At 38.5% G+C, this 18138-nt stretch overlaps 1 protein-coding gene across 1 annotated transcript; it reads left to right on the plus strand.

Annotated features, from left to right (window-relative positions):
* The first annotated feature begins 1991 nt into the window (after positions 1–1991).
* On the plus strand, positions 1992–11881 carry CSN2 (casein beta). Its single transcript, NM_001082759.2, is given in 9 exon segments — positions 1992–2042; positions 5036–5098; positions 5635–5661; positions 5787–5813; positions 6825–6845; positions 6941–6985; positions 8523–9032; positions 9981–10022; positions 11554–11881. Coding segments are annotated over 7 exon segments (687 nt in total). The 5' UTR covers positions 1992–2042; positions 5036–5047; the 3' UTR covers positions 9987–10022; positions 11554–11881.
* The last annotated feature ends 6257 nt before the right edge of the window (positions 11882–18138 follow it).

Raw genomic sequence — 18138 nt, forward strand, 5'->3', positions numbered from 1 at the left:
TGCATTCTTGGACAATTTCCTTTCTCGCTTGCTACCCTTTCCCTAGGGAAGTGCATATACTCACTTGAGAAAAGAAATCATCTCTGTAAGTGTACTGATTGATGACTTCTCCCTTGAGCACAAAACCTGAACACCTTCAAACGTACCATGCACAAAATTTGACTCAGATTCTTGCTCCTTGTTTTATTTCTGTTTTATAACATGGGTAATTTTCCAATCACTCAATCATAGTACAGACATAGATTTTTCCCAATTTTCCATACTCCCATGTTTTTTTTTTCTTTCAAACTTTTATTTAATGAATATAAATTTCCAAAGTACAGCTTATGGATTACAATGGCTTCCCCCCCATAACGTCCCTCCCACCCGCAACCCTCCCCTTTCCCACTCCCTCTCCCCTTCCATTCACATCAAGATTCATTTTCGTTTCTCTTTATATACAGAAGATCAGTTTAGCATACATTAAGTAAAGATTTCAACAGTTTGCTCCCACACAGAAACATAAAGTGAAAAATACTGTTTGAGTACTAGTTATCCCATGTTTTAATGATTCATTTACCTTCCTCTGTCTAGGATGCCCTGCACCATCTCCCTAATTGAGATAAAAGTATTATCTGTCTTAGATTGCTGTAATGATATCACATAAAATCCCCTTATTAGTTCACCTGAGTTATTGTCATTAAGTTGTAAAATTCAAGAAATTGCACAATCCACCTTTCTTTCAAATATTTACCATCTTTTCCAGTTGCTACTGAAGTATGACACATTAACACACTTGAGATCTAGATATCTATGACCTGACTCTGTCAAACCTCTGCAATTGTAACTTGGACTCTAAAATTTCTATGTGTCTCTACACTTACTATATCGCCCTTCAAGTTATTGCATTGACTTTAGCTGAAATATTTTATTCCTATTTAATCTTTCCTCAAAATTCTACTCATTCTTGATAGTTTCATGAAAATAACAGTTCCTTAATGACAAGCTTCTCTGCTCACACTCACATTTTTTTTATTTCTCCAGCCATAATTAAATTCTGCACTTTTTTAAACAATATCTTACGAGAGTTATGACAAAGCCTGTGATATATACATGTTATCAAAGAGAATTGCCTGTAGTCAAATAAATCTAAATTTAAATGGTGTCCTTGTCATTAACAATCAATATAATTTTGAGCAGGTTACTTAAACTTTTGGTATCTCAATAACCTCTACCTGGAGGATAGATGCCTCAACTTGTTTTTGTGACAATTGTACAAGATACTATCTGTAAAGTGCTTAATGCCAGGACTGGGCTTAATACTTTGAAAAAGTATCTATTATTATTACTAGTATGCCAACAGCAGAAAAAGATAATGAGTATTCGTCAGGTAAATACATCGCCAGAACACCTGTAGTAGCCATCCAGTTTCCATTTTTGACTTGTTCCATGTTAGAGGGAGGTATACCACTCTTGTGTGCAAAATATTGGTTTGAGCGGAAATATTTATTTTTTTCTAAATCAAATGGTTCTTGACACTAAACATTTGACTAAGCTATCCTCATGAATTAGTTGCTTTGTTAATTACTCCACTGTGACATAAAGGACTGTTCAGGTTATCATGAAGTCATGGTCTTTGTGAGCCCCTGTGTATCGTTGGTGTTCATATAGAATTTCCCTACAGCTGAGATCTTTAGGCCTCCCTAGACCCAAAAGAAACCTAATAGTGCTCACATTAGTATCTTGGAGACTAGGCTGGAGCACCACTCTTCTCCAGCCATTGTGTTTATTATTGGGCAATTCATTTCCTGGACACATTTCCTTTATAGGCCTATGAATTACTGCCTTGTCTCAATGCTCCCCAGAATTTCTGGGGAAAGATAATGAGTAGAAATCATTTTCTAATCATATGGAGTTCTTGGAATTGAAACTCAAAATCGATTTTTTTTTTCAAACCACAAAATTAGCATGTCATTAAATGCAGTATATAAGCATCCCCAAAAGCAGAGAACATCATCCACCCAGCTTCATTTTCACTTCTTGTCCTCCACCTTGGAATAAAGGTAAGAATTCTAGGTATGAATTTCATTTACTCACCCAACCTTTATTTCAGAATATGATTAAAATACAGTTTTTGAAATAAAGTTACCTAAGATAGTACTAAAATTATTTTTAACACTTAGAAAAAATAGGATGCCTGGAAATATTTAACAAAACATACAAAGATCATATAGGCCTTGTAAATCCTATGCAATGTAGTAACTAATTTAATATGTGTAGCAAAACTAGCTAATACTTAATATTAAGATGATATCTATTTCTTGAATTAAATGTCTTCAAATTTACTTAACATATTAAAACCATAAAACAAATATATTTAAATTAGCTTTAGAAGATGAATAATTATTGGGAAAGTTTTTTTTTACCAATATGTAGCATGCTAAGTCAAGAAACAGATGGAGGGAGTGGGAACATACAATATCCTAAATATTCATAAACTTTTTAGAAGAAGAGTGTACTCATTAAAGTTAAGTTGCCTAGACTCTCCAGTTTCCCAGTTTATCATCTAGTTTATAATATTTCAAAATAATCTTATAATGGAGACATGGAGATACAGAGTTAAGCTGAAAAATCAAATTATTCTACATTTTAAGAAAATTCTACATGCGACAAAGATGTCTTGCAAACAAAACACAAAGGAAATAGATGATTTGAAAACAGTAGATGTATACCAGTCTATAATAAAATTCTTGCTTAAAAACTAGTATACAAAATACTACGTTTAAGAGATAGAAAATGCAGTGAGATTCTTCTTACTTTACTTGTTTATTGCCTTGTGTTACATTTTTTTGAACTCTTTACAAGAAAAACTCCTTTGGAAATTTATGGTGTCTCAGGCAAGGTAAAATTAATAAATAATTATAAACCATTCATAAGAAAAACAAAAAATTATTTTCACAAATGGAATTATTTCAACCTTCAACTATTGGAAAGGATATTTTTCTTTTTTTTAAGATTCATTTTATTTATCAGAAGGGCAGAGTTTCAGAGAGAGAGGAAGGGAAAGACACAGAGAGAGGTCTTCTTTCTGTTGGTTCACTCCCCAAATAGCTACAATGGCCAGGGTTGGGCCAGGCCAAAGCCAGGAATCAAGAGCTTCTCCTGGGTCTCCAATGTGGGTGCAGGGGTCCAAGCACTTGGACCTTCCTCCACTGCTTTCCCAGGGCATTAGCATGGAGCTGGATTGGAAGTGGAGCAGTGGGGACTTAAACCTGCATCCATGTGGGATGCCCATGCTGCATGTAGAGGCTTAACCCACTATGCCACAGCACTGGGCCCAGGAGATGACAGTTTTCAGAAGCAGAACTTTATTCTGAGAACTGTTTGAATTTCAGAAATTTAGTTTAAAAATATGAAAATGAAGATCGAGTGTCAAATATTATTATGGCATAAAAATTAATTTTTAAAATAAATGATTTAAAATGCAAGAAAAAGGAAGGATATTTGGCTTAGTGGTTAAAGTGCTCCTTAGGATATCATGTTAGAGTGCCTGGCTTTGAGTCCTAACTCTGCTCCAACTCCAGCTTCCTGCTAATGCACAGCCTGAGAGGCAACAGGTAATGGCTCAACTAGTTGGATACCTGTCACCCAGGTGGGAGGACTGCAGTGAATTCACAGCTCTTGAATTTGTTCTGACCCAGCCCCAGCCTTTGCTGGCATTTGGGGAGTGATCCAACAGATAGGAGTTCTCTAACTGCCTTTCTGTCTTGTGTATGTCTCTCTGTCTTTCAGATAAAAAAAAAAATTTAAAAATGCAACAAGAAAATCATAGAGGTCATTTAGTATATTTTGATCAAAAGTATTAACATATATTTCATAAGAGGTAGCTTGGGGTTAGGGAGTAGGCAAGAGGAAGTAGCCCTTTGTAAGTCATCAAGGGATCAGTGTGCATTTTAATAGCAAGAGAAGGCCTGCGCTGCAGCTCACTAGGCTAATCCTCCGCCTTGCGGCACCGGCACACCGGGTTCTAGTCCCGGTCGGGGCGCCGGATTCTGTCCTGGTTGCCCCTCTTCCAGGCCAGCTCTCTGCTGTGGCCAGGGAGTGCAGTGGAGGATGGCCCAGCTCCTTGGGCCCTGCACCCCATGGGAGACCAGGAGAAGCACCTGGCTCCTGCCTTCGGATCAGCGCGGTGCGGCAGCGGCCATTGGAGGGTGAACCAACGGCAAAGGAAGACCTTTCTCTCTGTCTCTCTCTCTCTCACTGTCCACTCTGCCTGTCAAAAAAATAAAATAAAAAACCCAAAGCTCTACCCGGCTCAAGGGTGAGGAAAAAAAAAAATAGCAAGAGAAGCAACCTGGAGAGTTATCTCTAAAATCACATGGCATAATGAGAAGAGACATGATTTGGTGTATGGGGAGGAAGACTACACAGTGGGGACAGATGGAGAAAACTCAAACCTATCATCTAAAAAATCATCTGGGGAATGAAGCAAATAAAGGAAACAACAAATGAAAATTTCAGTTTCATTGAAAATGAGCAGATCAATTCAACTAGATATGCATGGCAACTGTTTGGCAGAAAAAAATCAAAATAAAGGGTCAATTATAATTGTATGCATTTTCTTGATCAGTTACCTGTTGTAGAATTGAGTCTGCTTTAGGACGAAAATCTTATTATTTTGCTCATTGCTGCATTCCTAGTACCTGGACACTGACAATGAAAGATGCTAAATAAATATTTTTGAATATATGAATCAATACATATTTCTGTAAATATTGATAACTTTATCCCTTTCAAAAAGTAAAGCATGGTAGTGTGAGTGAGAGAGAAAATCAGAAGCATGGAGGAGAGTAGTGAAATTTGAATTTTATACCAGGGAAGATTTTGAATTTGATCATCTGACAAAACTTCTTTACTTTTTTACGGTGAAGTGCAAGCATTTTTACTGCATTATCTTGGATGTCTTTTAAAGGAACACTAGCCCTACTCAAGTAAAAACATTGACCTGATTGACTAATTGATTGACTGATTAATTCCCTTGTCTCTCCATTCACAGGACTTGGCAGTCATGAAGGTCCTCATTCTTGCCTGCCTGGTGGCTCTCGCTCTTGCAAGGGAGGTATGTGCAAAAGAAAGTTCTCAATAACGAAAATACAGGGAACTATGTACCCGCTTACAAACCACATCGCCAACAGTAGCATACAAGCAACGGAGGTTTTCTGCAGAACTTGCTTGGTTTCCATGAAAGTCAATTACGTTCAACCATTGTCTCAACAGTTTCTTGTAAGTCCCAAAACTCAGATAAATGCTTTCTGTAAACTGCTGCCAGTCCTAAAGAGCAAACAAACATATCAATAAACAACAACAACGATCAGCAACAAAACAAAACATAAGAAAAAGAGAGAAACAGAAAAGCAGCAAGAAAATGTAATATACACATACAATTGCAAGTATGGGCACCCCCTGTAAATATATCTTATTACAGTGGAAATAAAAGACTTTAAAGCAATGTTTCAAGTTTTTTGAAAGGCACATAATATGTTTTTATTTCTCAAATTTGTGAAAGAATTTTATGGAGCTAAAAATTTACTAGAAAACACGTTTAATCATGAATTAGCTATAGAAACTGAAAAGATTTTTTTTTACCTTTTTCAGAAGGAACAACTCAGTGTTCCCACAGAGGTAAGAATTTTTTTTCTCCAGAGAAAATATTCCAGCCATAAAGCAGTAACATTCTCTGAAATGGCTCTTAGCTGGTTGCTGATCTTTTTTCCCTATTTTTTTTTTTTTTTTTTTTTTTTTTACAGGCTGTAGGAAGTGTTTCCAGCAGCGAGGTAAGACAAGCTTTTTTCAGAGGCAATTTCTTTTTTTTAGAACAGTGAATCAGAGTACCATATGTGTCTTACATTACATCACAGCAGTTACTGTCCTGTTCTGACATATAAGTTCTGATGTAAATTCCCTTTATATATGTTTACAATCAGAATAAATGCTGGGGAGTCACTATTCTAGATCTTTCTATGTAGGCTTACTACTTCAGTTGTGTCAGTTTGCCAACACCTCATCCCTTGTTCTATGAGCTGTATAGTCCTGGTTTCTGGACTCCCTCCGTTCTGACCTCATCCACATGTAACATTTATCCAGTCCTTTTGTGGATGAGACATTGACTAGAAACAGTGCACAAATGGAGAGAATCCAGATGTCATGACAGTACAGAGCCTGTGATGTACCAACAGGCAGAAATGCAAAGGGACATAATTTGTAATTAGAATTGTCACTTTAGTAAACAAGAAGCAATGAGAAATCTTCCTGGGAGAACCAAGTAGATATGTATCCTTCCACAATTCTTTTTTGGTATGCCGTCATCAGAACAATGTCTTTTCACAAAAGCCGTAAGATCCATTGAGGAGGTATTTATTTTCTATAATTCACTGGAAGCCTTACATATAAGTAAACTGTATTACTATTATTTTGCTTCTATTGTTATTTAAATGTATTTTCAATGGCAATTTTTTTTTAGAACCACATGGGATGTTAGAAATCATTTGTCCTCAGAGAAAGTAATATGATTTTAGAGAGAAATCAGCGGCAATTAAATACCTCTTTTTGTACTAGTTTCACTAGCTTTCTTTCACCTCTTGGTTGTATTCATCTCACTTTCTTTTATACAAGACACTTATGTAGAATACTATAAATGAAAATTTCAACAATCATCCGGTTATCAAACAGAAGCATGCACATTAACCTATTAAATGCCTTCATTTTTTATTTCTATTTAAGTATAAGTGTTTCAGTAAAACTATTTAGTAAAACTAAATATGATTTTCTTTTTCATTTTTCTGAAGGAAATTACACATATCAACAAGGTAAGACCTCCAAAATTGTCATTATTTTGCAAGTTCCCCATGCTAGCTTTTCAAAAGTGGTAACATTTCTCTCTCTATATATATTTTGTTTTTAGCAGAAACTCGAGACGATTAAGCACGTGGAACAGCTGCTAAGAGAGGTATTTGTCATGATGTGGATATTTCTAAAATTATTATGACACATAATAACACAAAAATATTTAAAATGCATACATTTAGTAGTCTGAAGAATAGCAATAACATAAATGCCATGCATCCAATAAGCATTGTAAAATAAATATAAACAAAATCAATATACTTTCTAAGCAATAAATGCATTTTTAAACTCATAATCAATTTTTCAACTATGGCTAAATATTTCATGATATTACTAATGATACATGAGGAGTCTTCAAAAAGTTTGTGGAAAATGAAATTTAAAAATAAGTTTAATTTGGTACAAATGATTTTGAAATCGGTGCAAAGATTCAATTTCCAGAAAAAATTCATTAACAATACAGATTATGTAAAATTTATGCATGATTTCAAAGTGTTCTACACAAGATTAAACATCTTTTAATTTAATTTTCCATGAACTTTTTGAGTCATCCTCATATAAGTAAAAGTATATTAGTACAATTACTTCCAGATTGGAAACTATGTTCCTGTAATTTTCAAGGTGAACATAGTAATGAAAGGTGTAAAGGCAGCAAGGCAGAAATCCTCAATTGATCATTTACCACCTTTATAAACTGGGTCACATGTTTGTTTGCTCTTCAATGTCTTCACCTGTGAGCTAAGAGTATTTGTAAGGATACCTTCTCTGTTATGCTTATGAGCTGGTATATTCACTTATTTTACATTTTGTATGTATTACAGTAACATTTGTTGAAAATGCTCGAGCAGTCTCATTACAAAGATCAGAGAAGTGAGGTACACCATCACTGAGTCCACAACCATGTGATAGTATTACACTTTAATTAAAGAGCAGAGCTTGCTTAAAGACCCACGAAGTTTCTTGGATAACATAAAACCCTATACTTACATTTATGTCATATATATGTAACTATAATATTTAAAGCTTTTTATTTTATGAATGGATTATTTGATGCTCACACAAAATATTGTTTAAATCAAGTTGCAATATAAAATTGATGCCTCTTGAAAGCCCTGAGAAAACTACCTTTTACCTAGGAAAGTAATATTAGACTCTAGCTAGGTTATGGGTCTCACTGAATTTTGCTACAAATTAAAACTGGTTTTTAATAAAACAAAAATCAGAACAAACATCAGAATTGCTTCTCTAAGATTGTAAAATTGACCTCCATTCATGATGAGAAAGCAATCTTGTCTATTACCAACACTCTATGTTGAAAGACCAACATTCATAGGCACCAAAGTGTACAGCGTCAGCTTTCCAAGCAACTCAGGATAATGAAAAATTAATGAAATCCACAAATTTTTACTTCACTTTGCTTCATGCATTCACTTATGAAGTGATGTTAAGGAGTAATCTCTCTAAGAGCATTTTACTCATTTTTCTTCACATGACCCAAGGTAATTTCTAAGCAAGATAAGTGAAAGATTTTTTTTTGTCTTTCACTCAGATGTGGTTGTCCAACAGACAGGAGATTAAATCATTATGAATTACAAGGAAAGTTGAATCATGGACTCAAAGATTCTTTTCCTTCTTTCCAGGAGAAACTCCAGGATAAAATCCTCCCCTTTATTCAATCACTCTTTCCTTTTGCTGAGCGCATCCCCTACCCTACTCTTCCACAGAACACCCTGAACCTTGCTCAACTCGACATGCTGCTACCTCTCCTTCAGCCTGAAATAATGGAAGACCCCAAGGCTAAAGAGACCATTATCCCTAAGCACAAACTGATGCCCTTCCTTAAATCTCCAAAGACGGTCCCCTTTGTTGACTCTCAAATTCTGAATCTCAGGGAGATGAAAAATCAACACCTTCTTTTGCCCCAGCTCCTGCCCTTCATGCACCAGGTCTTCCAGCCTTTTCCCCAGACTCCCATTCCATATCCTCAGGCCCTCCTCTCTCTTCCTCAGTCCAAATTCATGCCTATTGTCCCACAAGTGGTGCCCTACCCTCAAAGGGACATGCCTATCCAAGCCCTTCAGCTGTTCCAAGAACTGCTTTTCCCTACCCATCAAGGCTACCCTGTGGTTCAACCAATAGCCCCAGTTAATGTAAGTGCAAACTTACTTATTTTGCTGCATCACTCATAGTGAGTTCGTGATGTGTTTATGATGGTGGAATAAGTTCAAGAGCTCTAGGATGAAAGAACAAAAGTATAAAGAATGGATCCAAAATCATATTTTATTTTTTAAGGATTTATTTAGTTATTTACTTGAAAGAGTTACACAGAGTGAGGAGAGGCAGAGAGAGGGAGAGAGAGAAGTCTTCCATCCACTGGTTCACTCCCCAATTGGCCACAACGGCAGGAGCTGCACTGGTCGGAAGCCAGGAGCCAGGAGCCAGGAGCCAGGAGCCAGGAGCCAGGAGCCAGGAGCCAGGAGCTTCTTCTGGGTCTCAAGGACTTGGGTCATCTTCTGCTGGCTTCCCAGGCCATAGCAGAGAGCTGGATCGGAAGTGAAACAGCCGGGTCTTGAACTGGCACCCATATGGGATGCCGGTGCTTCAGGCGAGGGCATTAACCCTCTGAGCCACAGTGCTGGCCCCCAAAATCATATTTTAGATCTGTGATTCTCAATACTAGCTATACTTTGGGATAACCTGGAGAACTCTTAGACTGGAGAACTCCCAGTACTCAAATTCCAATGCAAAAGCCCACCCACAGTAATTCTGACACAATTGTTTTGCTCCACCATACAGAAAAAAAATTGTGTTTGAAGGAAAAGATTGTAGGCCCTCTGATTTTCTTGGTTAGTTGAGAAATCTGAGTTAAGGTAGATCAAAGTTAATTAAAGCTAGAATTAAATATAATTATCTGAACAGGTCTGAAATTAAGAACATTTAGTATTATCTATAGTTTGAAAATTTTTTTATCTTCTATTTTTAATATGTACACATGAGGGAAAAAATAGAAATGCTGACTTCATTACCTTGAACAATTTTAAGGCAAGTGTTTTCCAGTGGTGAACTGTATATTTATTTTGTATTTATTTATTTTAAAGGTCTAAGAGGATTTCACAGTTAATATCTTTTCCTGATTTTTGGTAAGTTTTGAGACTTTGGAGATTAGACTATTTTATAGTTGACAACACTTTACAACTAATTCCCCTACATTAGCCCAAAATAGTGGCAGTTTCCATCATAGACAAACTTACTTATCAGATTATTCTCAATGGTTGAGTATTATTTACCATTATATATCTTTTATATTCACAATAACTTTTAATTTTATTTATGTGTTATTGACAAATCTGACTGGCTTGCTTTTAAGGGCCAGTGTCCTTACATTTGGTATTCATAATGCTTAGGAAAAAATAAAAACTAGAGCTTCTTTTACTTTTTTTAAAAGATTTATTTATTTATTTGAAAGTCAGAGTTACACACAGAGAGAAGGAGAGGCAGAGAGAGAGAGAGAGAGAGACAGAGACACAGAGAGAGAGAGAGAGAGAGAGAGAGAGAGAGAGACAGTGTCTTCCATCTGCTGATTCACTCCCCAATTCGCTGCAACAGCTGGAGCTGCACCGATCAGAAGCCAGGAGCCTGAAGCTTTCTCTGGGTCTCCTATGTTGGTGCAGGGGCCCAAGGACTTGGACCATCCTCTGCTGCTTTCCCAGGCCACGGCAGAGAGCTATATTGGAAGTGGAGCAGCTGGGACTTGAACCAGAGTCCATATGGGATGCCAGCACTGCAGCCAGCCACAGCACTGGCCTCACTTCTTTTACTTTTATATAAATATCTTTGAGCTTTAGTTGAAAACCAACTTGCATTACTATTTCTGGTTTAGGCCTTATAAAATTTGTATTTGGTTCACTTAAATTTGTCTTTTGAACCATGATTCAAAATAAAATTACTTAATCTAAATGTAAGGATTAAAAAGGGAAGAGGATGATAGATACAGTTATCTTGACTTGGACATTATAGAAAATATAACAAAACATCACATATCACCTCATAAATGTATGGGTGTAAAGAGACAGAGAAAGAGAAAGGCAGAGAAAGAGAAAGGGAAAGAGAAAGTCCCCATCTGCTAGTACATTCTTCAAGTGTTGACAATGGCCAGGACTGGACTTGTAACAGGAGCCAGGAACTCAGCTGAAGTCTCTTATATGTGTGGCTGGAACCCAATGACTTAAGTTAACATCACTGACATCCAAGGTCTGCATTGGTGGGGAGCTGAAGTAAGAAGCCAAAGTCAGGAACCAGTGTCAGGCCTTCCAGTGTGGGATATAGGCATCTTAACCACTAACCTTAATGCTCACTGTAAAATGTACAAGCTTTATGTGTTGATTTAAAATAAGTTAAAAAAAAGACAAAACAAGGAAGAGAAGATGATACTTTTAGGATCTTAATGACACAAAACCTTTTGTGATAACAGACTAGATATTTCAGTAAAAAATTAAAGTGAACTGATATTTAGAACCTTAGGAATTTTCTATATGTCCAAGGAAAGGCACAATAGAGTATATTTGTGATACAATTTTTTTATTAATTAGTCACAGCACAATTACAAATGGAAAAGGTTAGCAATCATGTCATGTAACGTAACTAATTTTTCATTTGCTCTGTATTCCACAGAATTGACTGAGACTGGAACTTTGGCATCTTCTCCGTCTTTCTATCATGTCATCAGAAACTAAATGTTTTTTAACTAACCAATATGGGCAAATGAATCCTTACTCTTTTATTTATTTTATGCCTTAAATGAAATTTCATTTAATTTGAATTTGACTTGTAAGTTGTTTATACATTACAAATTGTAATTCAGGTAGTACCATCAAAATTCAACATTGAATTGGAAATGTTATAGCAATGCCAAAATATGTTCAAAAATAATTCTTACTATTATTTCTTTCAGACTCTATTTCCTTTCCAGTCATTTCAATAAATTAATCCTTTAGGCATACTTAAGTTGTTCTGTCTTTATTACATTTCAAATGTTATCATTCTTTTTAATGTTAACCTTAGGTTATCATTGATGATGAAAACAATCATGGAAAACTTTTGATATTGAAAAATGTTTTTTATGATTTATTATTTATTTGAGAGGCAGAATTATAGACAGAGAGAGGGAAAGACAAAGAGAAAGATCTTCCATCTGCTGGTTCATTCCCCAAATGGCCACAATGGCTGGAGCTGGGATGATCCAAAGCCAGGGATCAAGAGCCAGGAGCTTCTTCTGGGTTTTCCACGTAGGTGCAGGGACCCAAACACTTAGCATGGTCTGCTGCTTTCCCAGGCTGCAGCAGAGAGCTGGATCAGAAGTGGAGCAGCTGGGACTTGAACCAGCGCCCATATGGGATGCTGACACTACAGCACCAGCCCTGAATAGAATCTTTTAAGTTGAATATTAAAAGATATGAAAAGGTGGAAGAAAAGATAGGATGATTGCATGTTTATCTCATTTGCTCCTGAAACATCTTGGTTGATATTCATTTTCCCCATGCAATGATTGAACTTATGTTTTTCACCACACAGAAAAAGAGTTAACTAACATTAGACATAACGTTTTGTGATCACTCGAAGGAAAGAGCTACAAGTGTGAAATGCGTTTAACAGCTCCCACATAATTATCTAAGTGATGCTGTGAGATGCACTCACCCATTATTTCAATTTCCATATCTATACAGTAGTCAGGAATAGACTTAGGTATTCCTAACATGGCAGGCATTCTTTGTTGCTCCACACTGCTCACACCACTGATACCAGAGCAACAAGGTATTCTATCACAACCAGAATCAACTGGATTACATGAATTCAGCCAGAAATGTTCGACAAAGTAAGGCTTGTTTAAAACTATGATAATCATTGCCTATAACTGAGAAGTAATTGTTTATTGTGATGAATTATCCCTATTCCTAAACAATTCCTCCACTTGGATATTTGATTGCATTCCCTTCTGTTTATGCAATGATATACCTCTAGCAATATCTTTCCTTTATATCTAATGTTTGCCTGCCCTTATTATGAGATGAGGATGGTACAAGATTTGTGTATCCAGTTATGTTGTCTGTCTTTCTATTTAGTTTACATTTGTGTTTTAAAGGAAAGGATATAGAGAGGCAGAGAGACAGAGATGAAGAGTGAGATCCCCCATCTTCTGGGTGACTCCCCAAAGGCTCACAGTAGCCAAGATTAGGATAGGTCTAGGATGTCAGCTGGGAACAAAACCCGGGTCTCCTATATAGGAGGCACTGACCCACTTAGTTGAGGCATCACCCGCTTCTTCCCACGGTGTGCCTTGGAAGCAAGCTAAGATTAGGAACAGAGCCAGGACATGACCTGAGGCACTCTGATATGGGATGTGGGTGTCCCAAGAAGTGTCTTAACTACTATGCCAAACACTTGCCCTAGTATCTCCCTAGTGTAAAGAAAAAAATATCCCTGATACTTAACTTCGATATCTCTCCAGTGCTTCGAGTTACCTATATGACAATTATCACAGAAGTATCAACATTAATTTTTTCCACAATCTTACATGTTGTTCTCTTATTAAATCAGTCCAACAACTTTTGTTTCACACCTGACACCAGTTTTTTTTTCCCAAGGTTACTAACAACTTCATCTAGTTAATTTGGGCTCTTTTTACTCAATCTCTTAGCGACATTTGGTAATCAACCATCACTTCTCATTTGAAGTAGCACACTTCTCTTCATTTGAAATCCCCTACCAGATAAATCCTGTGTTTTTCCATTAACTCAGCCGTCACATCTTCTCACCTCCCTTCTGAAATTTCCTCTCATTCGAAGCCTTGTGTGTTGATTTACCCTGGGGATTAGCTTAAACTTGGCTGATCTTGTTCAATTTCCTGTTTAGGAAGTCCAAATGTAGCTTTTTTTTTTTTTTTTGACAGGCAGAGTTAGAGAGTGAGAGAGAGAGAGAGACAGAGAGAAAGGTCTTCCTTTTGCCGTTGGTTCACGTTCACCCCCCAAATGGCCGCTGCAGCCCACGCACTGCTCTGATCCGAAGCCAGGAGCCAGGTGCTTCCCCCAGTCTCCCATGCAGGTGCAGAGCCCAAGCACTTGGGCCATCCTCCACTGCACTCCTGGGCCACAGCAGAGAGCTGGACTGGAAGAGGGGCAACCGGGACAGAATCCAGTGCCCCAACCGGGACTAGAACCCGGGGTGCTGGCACCGCAAGTGCAGGATTAGCCTAGTGAGCCATGGTGCCGGCCCAAATGTATCTTTTCACACACCTGTTGTAAATTCTAAATCCATATACCAACTGCCTTTTTGATCTACGTACATAAGTACCTAAGTAATTTCTATATGTGCAGCCAGAATTACCCTTTTTCTGAATCCAGTCCCTAACTTGCTCTTTCCTCAGTCTTCAGCATATCAATAAATGGCCTTACAACTTACTCTGTCATACCAAGTAAGAATTTAGGAATCACTGCAATTCCTTTCTTGTATTTACCCGTTGTACTGTGTGGGATAATGTCTCTCACAATGTATTGTCCTTTTGGAATCTCAGAATGTTACTCTATTTCATAATAGGGTCATTGAAAATATAATTACTCTAAGTAAGCTCTTATTGGAGTAGATTGGGCCCTTGATACAATATGACTGGTATCCTAATAGTTAGAAAAAAATGCAAGGAGAATGCTGTGTGACAATGAAGGCAGAGGATTACAAATAGATTCTTGCATGGAGCTCAAATCCTGACAGTGCATCAGTCTGCACCATCAGCCAGGAAGTCTCAGTCGCTTTCAGGGAAAAGCCCGGCCAGATAAAATGTCAACACCATTACAGCCGCCACCCTCCGTACTATCACTCCTTGTAGTGGTAGCAGCAGCCACACCACTACCACTATTATTCCTGCAACCACCACCACCATCAGCACCCTCACTGATGCCTGTGTCATGGAGTTGAGGGTATCCCCAAGGCCCAGCCATAGCAACTGAAACATGTGCAAAACACACCCTGTAGCAACACAGGGAACACTGAAGAAGAAAGCAGGTTATGGTGAACTAAATGGCAATCCTGGAGAAAGAGAACTATTTTTCAGAATCTGGGTTCTGATCAAGCTACTAATGCTATTTCCAGGGTCCTCAACGGCAACCAGCACATTGTAGACACTAGACTGAAGCAGACTGTAAAGGCCAACAACTTTGGGAAAACAGGGGTTAAAGCCAAGAATTTCATCCAGAAAAACTGTATGAACAAAAAGAATTGGAAGTCTTATGAAAACAAATCTAGAGAGAACCAATCTGTAGAAAAGATTGATACTATAAGTATTACAAACAGTGTCGTAACAAATAAATATGGATAAATTACCAATGGTTTTATGGGGAAATAGTAGAATAGAGAGTGGATATGCAACTCATAAGAAAAGAAAAGCTAAGCACAGCAGTGCCAAAAGTTGTGAAAAACCCAATTTAATGCAGGACAAAATAATGCAACAGAACAGTGTCTCAACCTTAAAACAGGGAGACACTTTCAGGCCTGACTAGAGTGAACAAAAGGGAAATAGAGTAGATGGTTCCAAGCATTTGAAGTATGAATCTGAGGAACAAGTTGGGGAAAATCTGCTGTGGCTGAAATGCTTCGGAAAAGCTCAAATTTTAAACCTGGTGAGAGCAGCTAACAGTATGATGATCATTCCAAAGGAAAGCATGCTTTAGCTTTTGCCCATAGAGAGAACTGTTGGACCCTATTTAACACACAACCATAGTTCTTCTGGTGAAAAACAGCAGTTCGAAAATAATTCTTAAAATAAGATATGCAATAAAGGTAAGGAAAACGTGAGCAAAACTGTGTGGAAATCTTCTGTGTCACCATCTTCATCTACAACTTTTCCATCATCTAGCAGAGAAACTCAGGCACAATTTTCAAGTCAGTTATCTCAGATTGATATGTCAGCACTGAAATGTGTTTCTTCTTTTATTTTTTAAAGGAAAAATGTTTTAATTTTTTCATTATAAGTTATAAAAATTTCAAGTATTTTATATATACAGATTTAGGAACATCGTGTTACTTACTACCTTACCATCCCTCCTGTCCATGCTCCAAACCTTCTTCCTGCTCCCTTGCATTCTAACTCTTACTTTTTACAAAGATCTAGTTTGAGGTTACTTAATAATAATATAGTTAATCCCACACTAAGTAAAAGAGTTCAACAAATAGTATGAAGAAAAAAAACAACACTGTTCCTCAACAGAAGAGACAAGTGCTATAAAAAATGATCGAATTTCAAAATATCCATATCATAGAAACACATTACATTTTAAGTACTCTATTAATTACCTTGGGCCAAGGAAAACAAATGGCATCTGTCTTTTAAGACTGGCTAATTTCAGTAAGTATAATGGTTTCAAGTTGGGTCCATTTTGTTGCAAAAGACAGGATTTCGTATTTTTTACAGATGAGTATTACTCCACAGTATACATATACCATAATTTCTTTATCCATTCAAAAGTTGGTGGACATCTGGATTGATTCCACATCTTTGCTATTGTGAATCAGGCTGCAATGAACATGGGGGTACAGATAACTCTTTCATATTCTGATTTCATTTCTCTTGGGTAAATTCCCAGGAATGGGATTGTGGGGAGCAACTGGGAGCAACTCGGACTAGACTAAGTTACTGGAATTAAGACTTATTCTATGCATCTGCTCTCCCACAATATGGCGCTGAGAAGGGAGAAACAGCTTCTACACAGCTGCCTCCAGTTCAACCAATAAACTGTAGGACTTACTCCTGATTGGAGGAGAGCAGCGTACTCGGCGTGTGGGTAGCAGAGTTGGGATTGGTGGAAGAGGACTATATAGGGGGAGAGAGACGGCATGGTGGTGTGGGTTGGTTGGAGAGTGCGTTGGAGAGTTCACGGGGAAGTTCGTTACTTCGTTCTTTCTCATTTCTCTCTACTCATTCTTGCTTTGGGAGTTTGCTGTTTACTTATTCTTACTTTACTATAGAAAGGACTTGTAAGAAAGGGAACAACAAGCGTCTGGTCCGGTGCGGCTCCTCCGCGTGCGGAGGAGCAGCAAATGGTGCCGTGACTCGGATAGGAAACCTAGGAGGGAAGAAACGGGAAGAAGTGGGAAAATACCGGAGAGAGAGACTAGCAAAGAGCCTAGGGAAAAGCTGGACGGAAAAGGTGCCAGAAGAAGCTATTGAAAGCCTAGGCATAGACTCGGATACGGACTGTGGGAAAGAAGTTAGGATTTAAAGTGAAAGCAAGAAGAAACTTAGACTCAGATATGGACTGCAGGTTGAAAGTGAAAGTGAAACCTATAAGAAACTTAGACTTGGATACGGACTGTGGGGAGAGGCCAGGAGAAATGAGGGAGGAATATTGTTGGAAGAAAACTTAGGGAAACATACCGGGTAGAGAAAAATGTTAGGGAGGATGAAGCCGCGAGTGCAGGCCGAGGCGGAGACATAAGCCACCTTGGAATTCTTCAAGTCACCCCGGGGAGCAAGAGGCGAAGATCTGGAACCAGAGGCAGAGACGTGGGCCGCCAGGTTGGAATTCGCCAGGTTAGTCCGGGGAACTTGGACTGAATGCCGGTGGCGGAAACGTGAGCTACGCTGTGTGATTCGCGGAAGCAGCCGCGTGCAGAGAGAGCACGGGGCGTGAATAGATAGGGAACGCGGGGCTGGCGTGAAGGCCGTGGTGCGGGCGCGAAGGGCGTGGAGACCGCGGAGCACGCGAAGCCGAGCCGTGCAGAGCCGGGAGCCCGCCGCAGGGCGGGCGCTGGGAAGCCGCGCAGGCTGAAGCGGCTCAGAGCCAGGAAGCCGCCGAGAAGCAGCCTCGGGGCGGGCGCCGGGAAGCCGCAGGGATAAGAGAAACAGAAGTTTAGAAGTAAAATGAAAGAAATAGGAATGCTGGCAGATAGAAGTAAAATAGGAGAAATAGGAATGCCCGGAGATAGAGAAATAGAGAAAAATAAGGCCTCCCCACAACATGGCAATGAGAGAGCTTGGATTCGGTCTGCCTGATTAGGGAGGTGGTGAGCACCTGCGGGCGGCTAGCAGCTTATGCGCCGCAGGTCACCGAAGACAGGCACGAATTAACATCAATAAGTCTCCCCACAATACCGCAATGAGAAGGCTTGGATTCGGTCTGCCTGATTAGTAAGGTGATAAGCACCAGCAGGCAGCTCGACCAGAGTATGAGCTGCAGGTCACCGAAGATAGGCACGAATCAACACCAATAA

Source organism: Oryctolagus cuniculus, chromosome 8 (assembly GCF_964237555.1).
Source record: "Oryctolagus cuniculus chromosome 8, mOryCun1.1, whole genome shotgun sequence".
Taxonomy (NCBI): Eukaryota; Metazoa; Chordata; class Mammalia; order Lagomorpha; family Leporidae; genus Oryctolagus; species Oryctolagus cuniculus.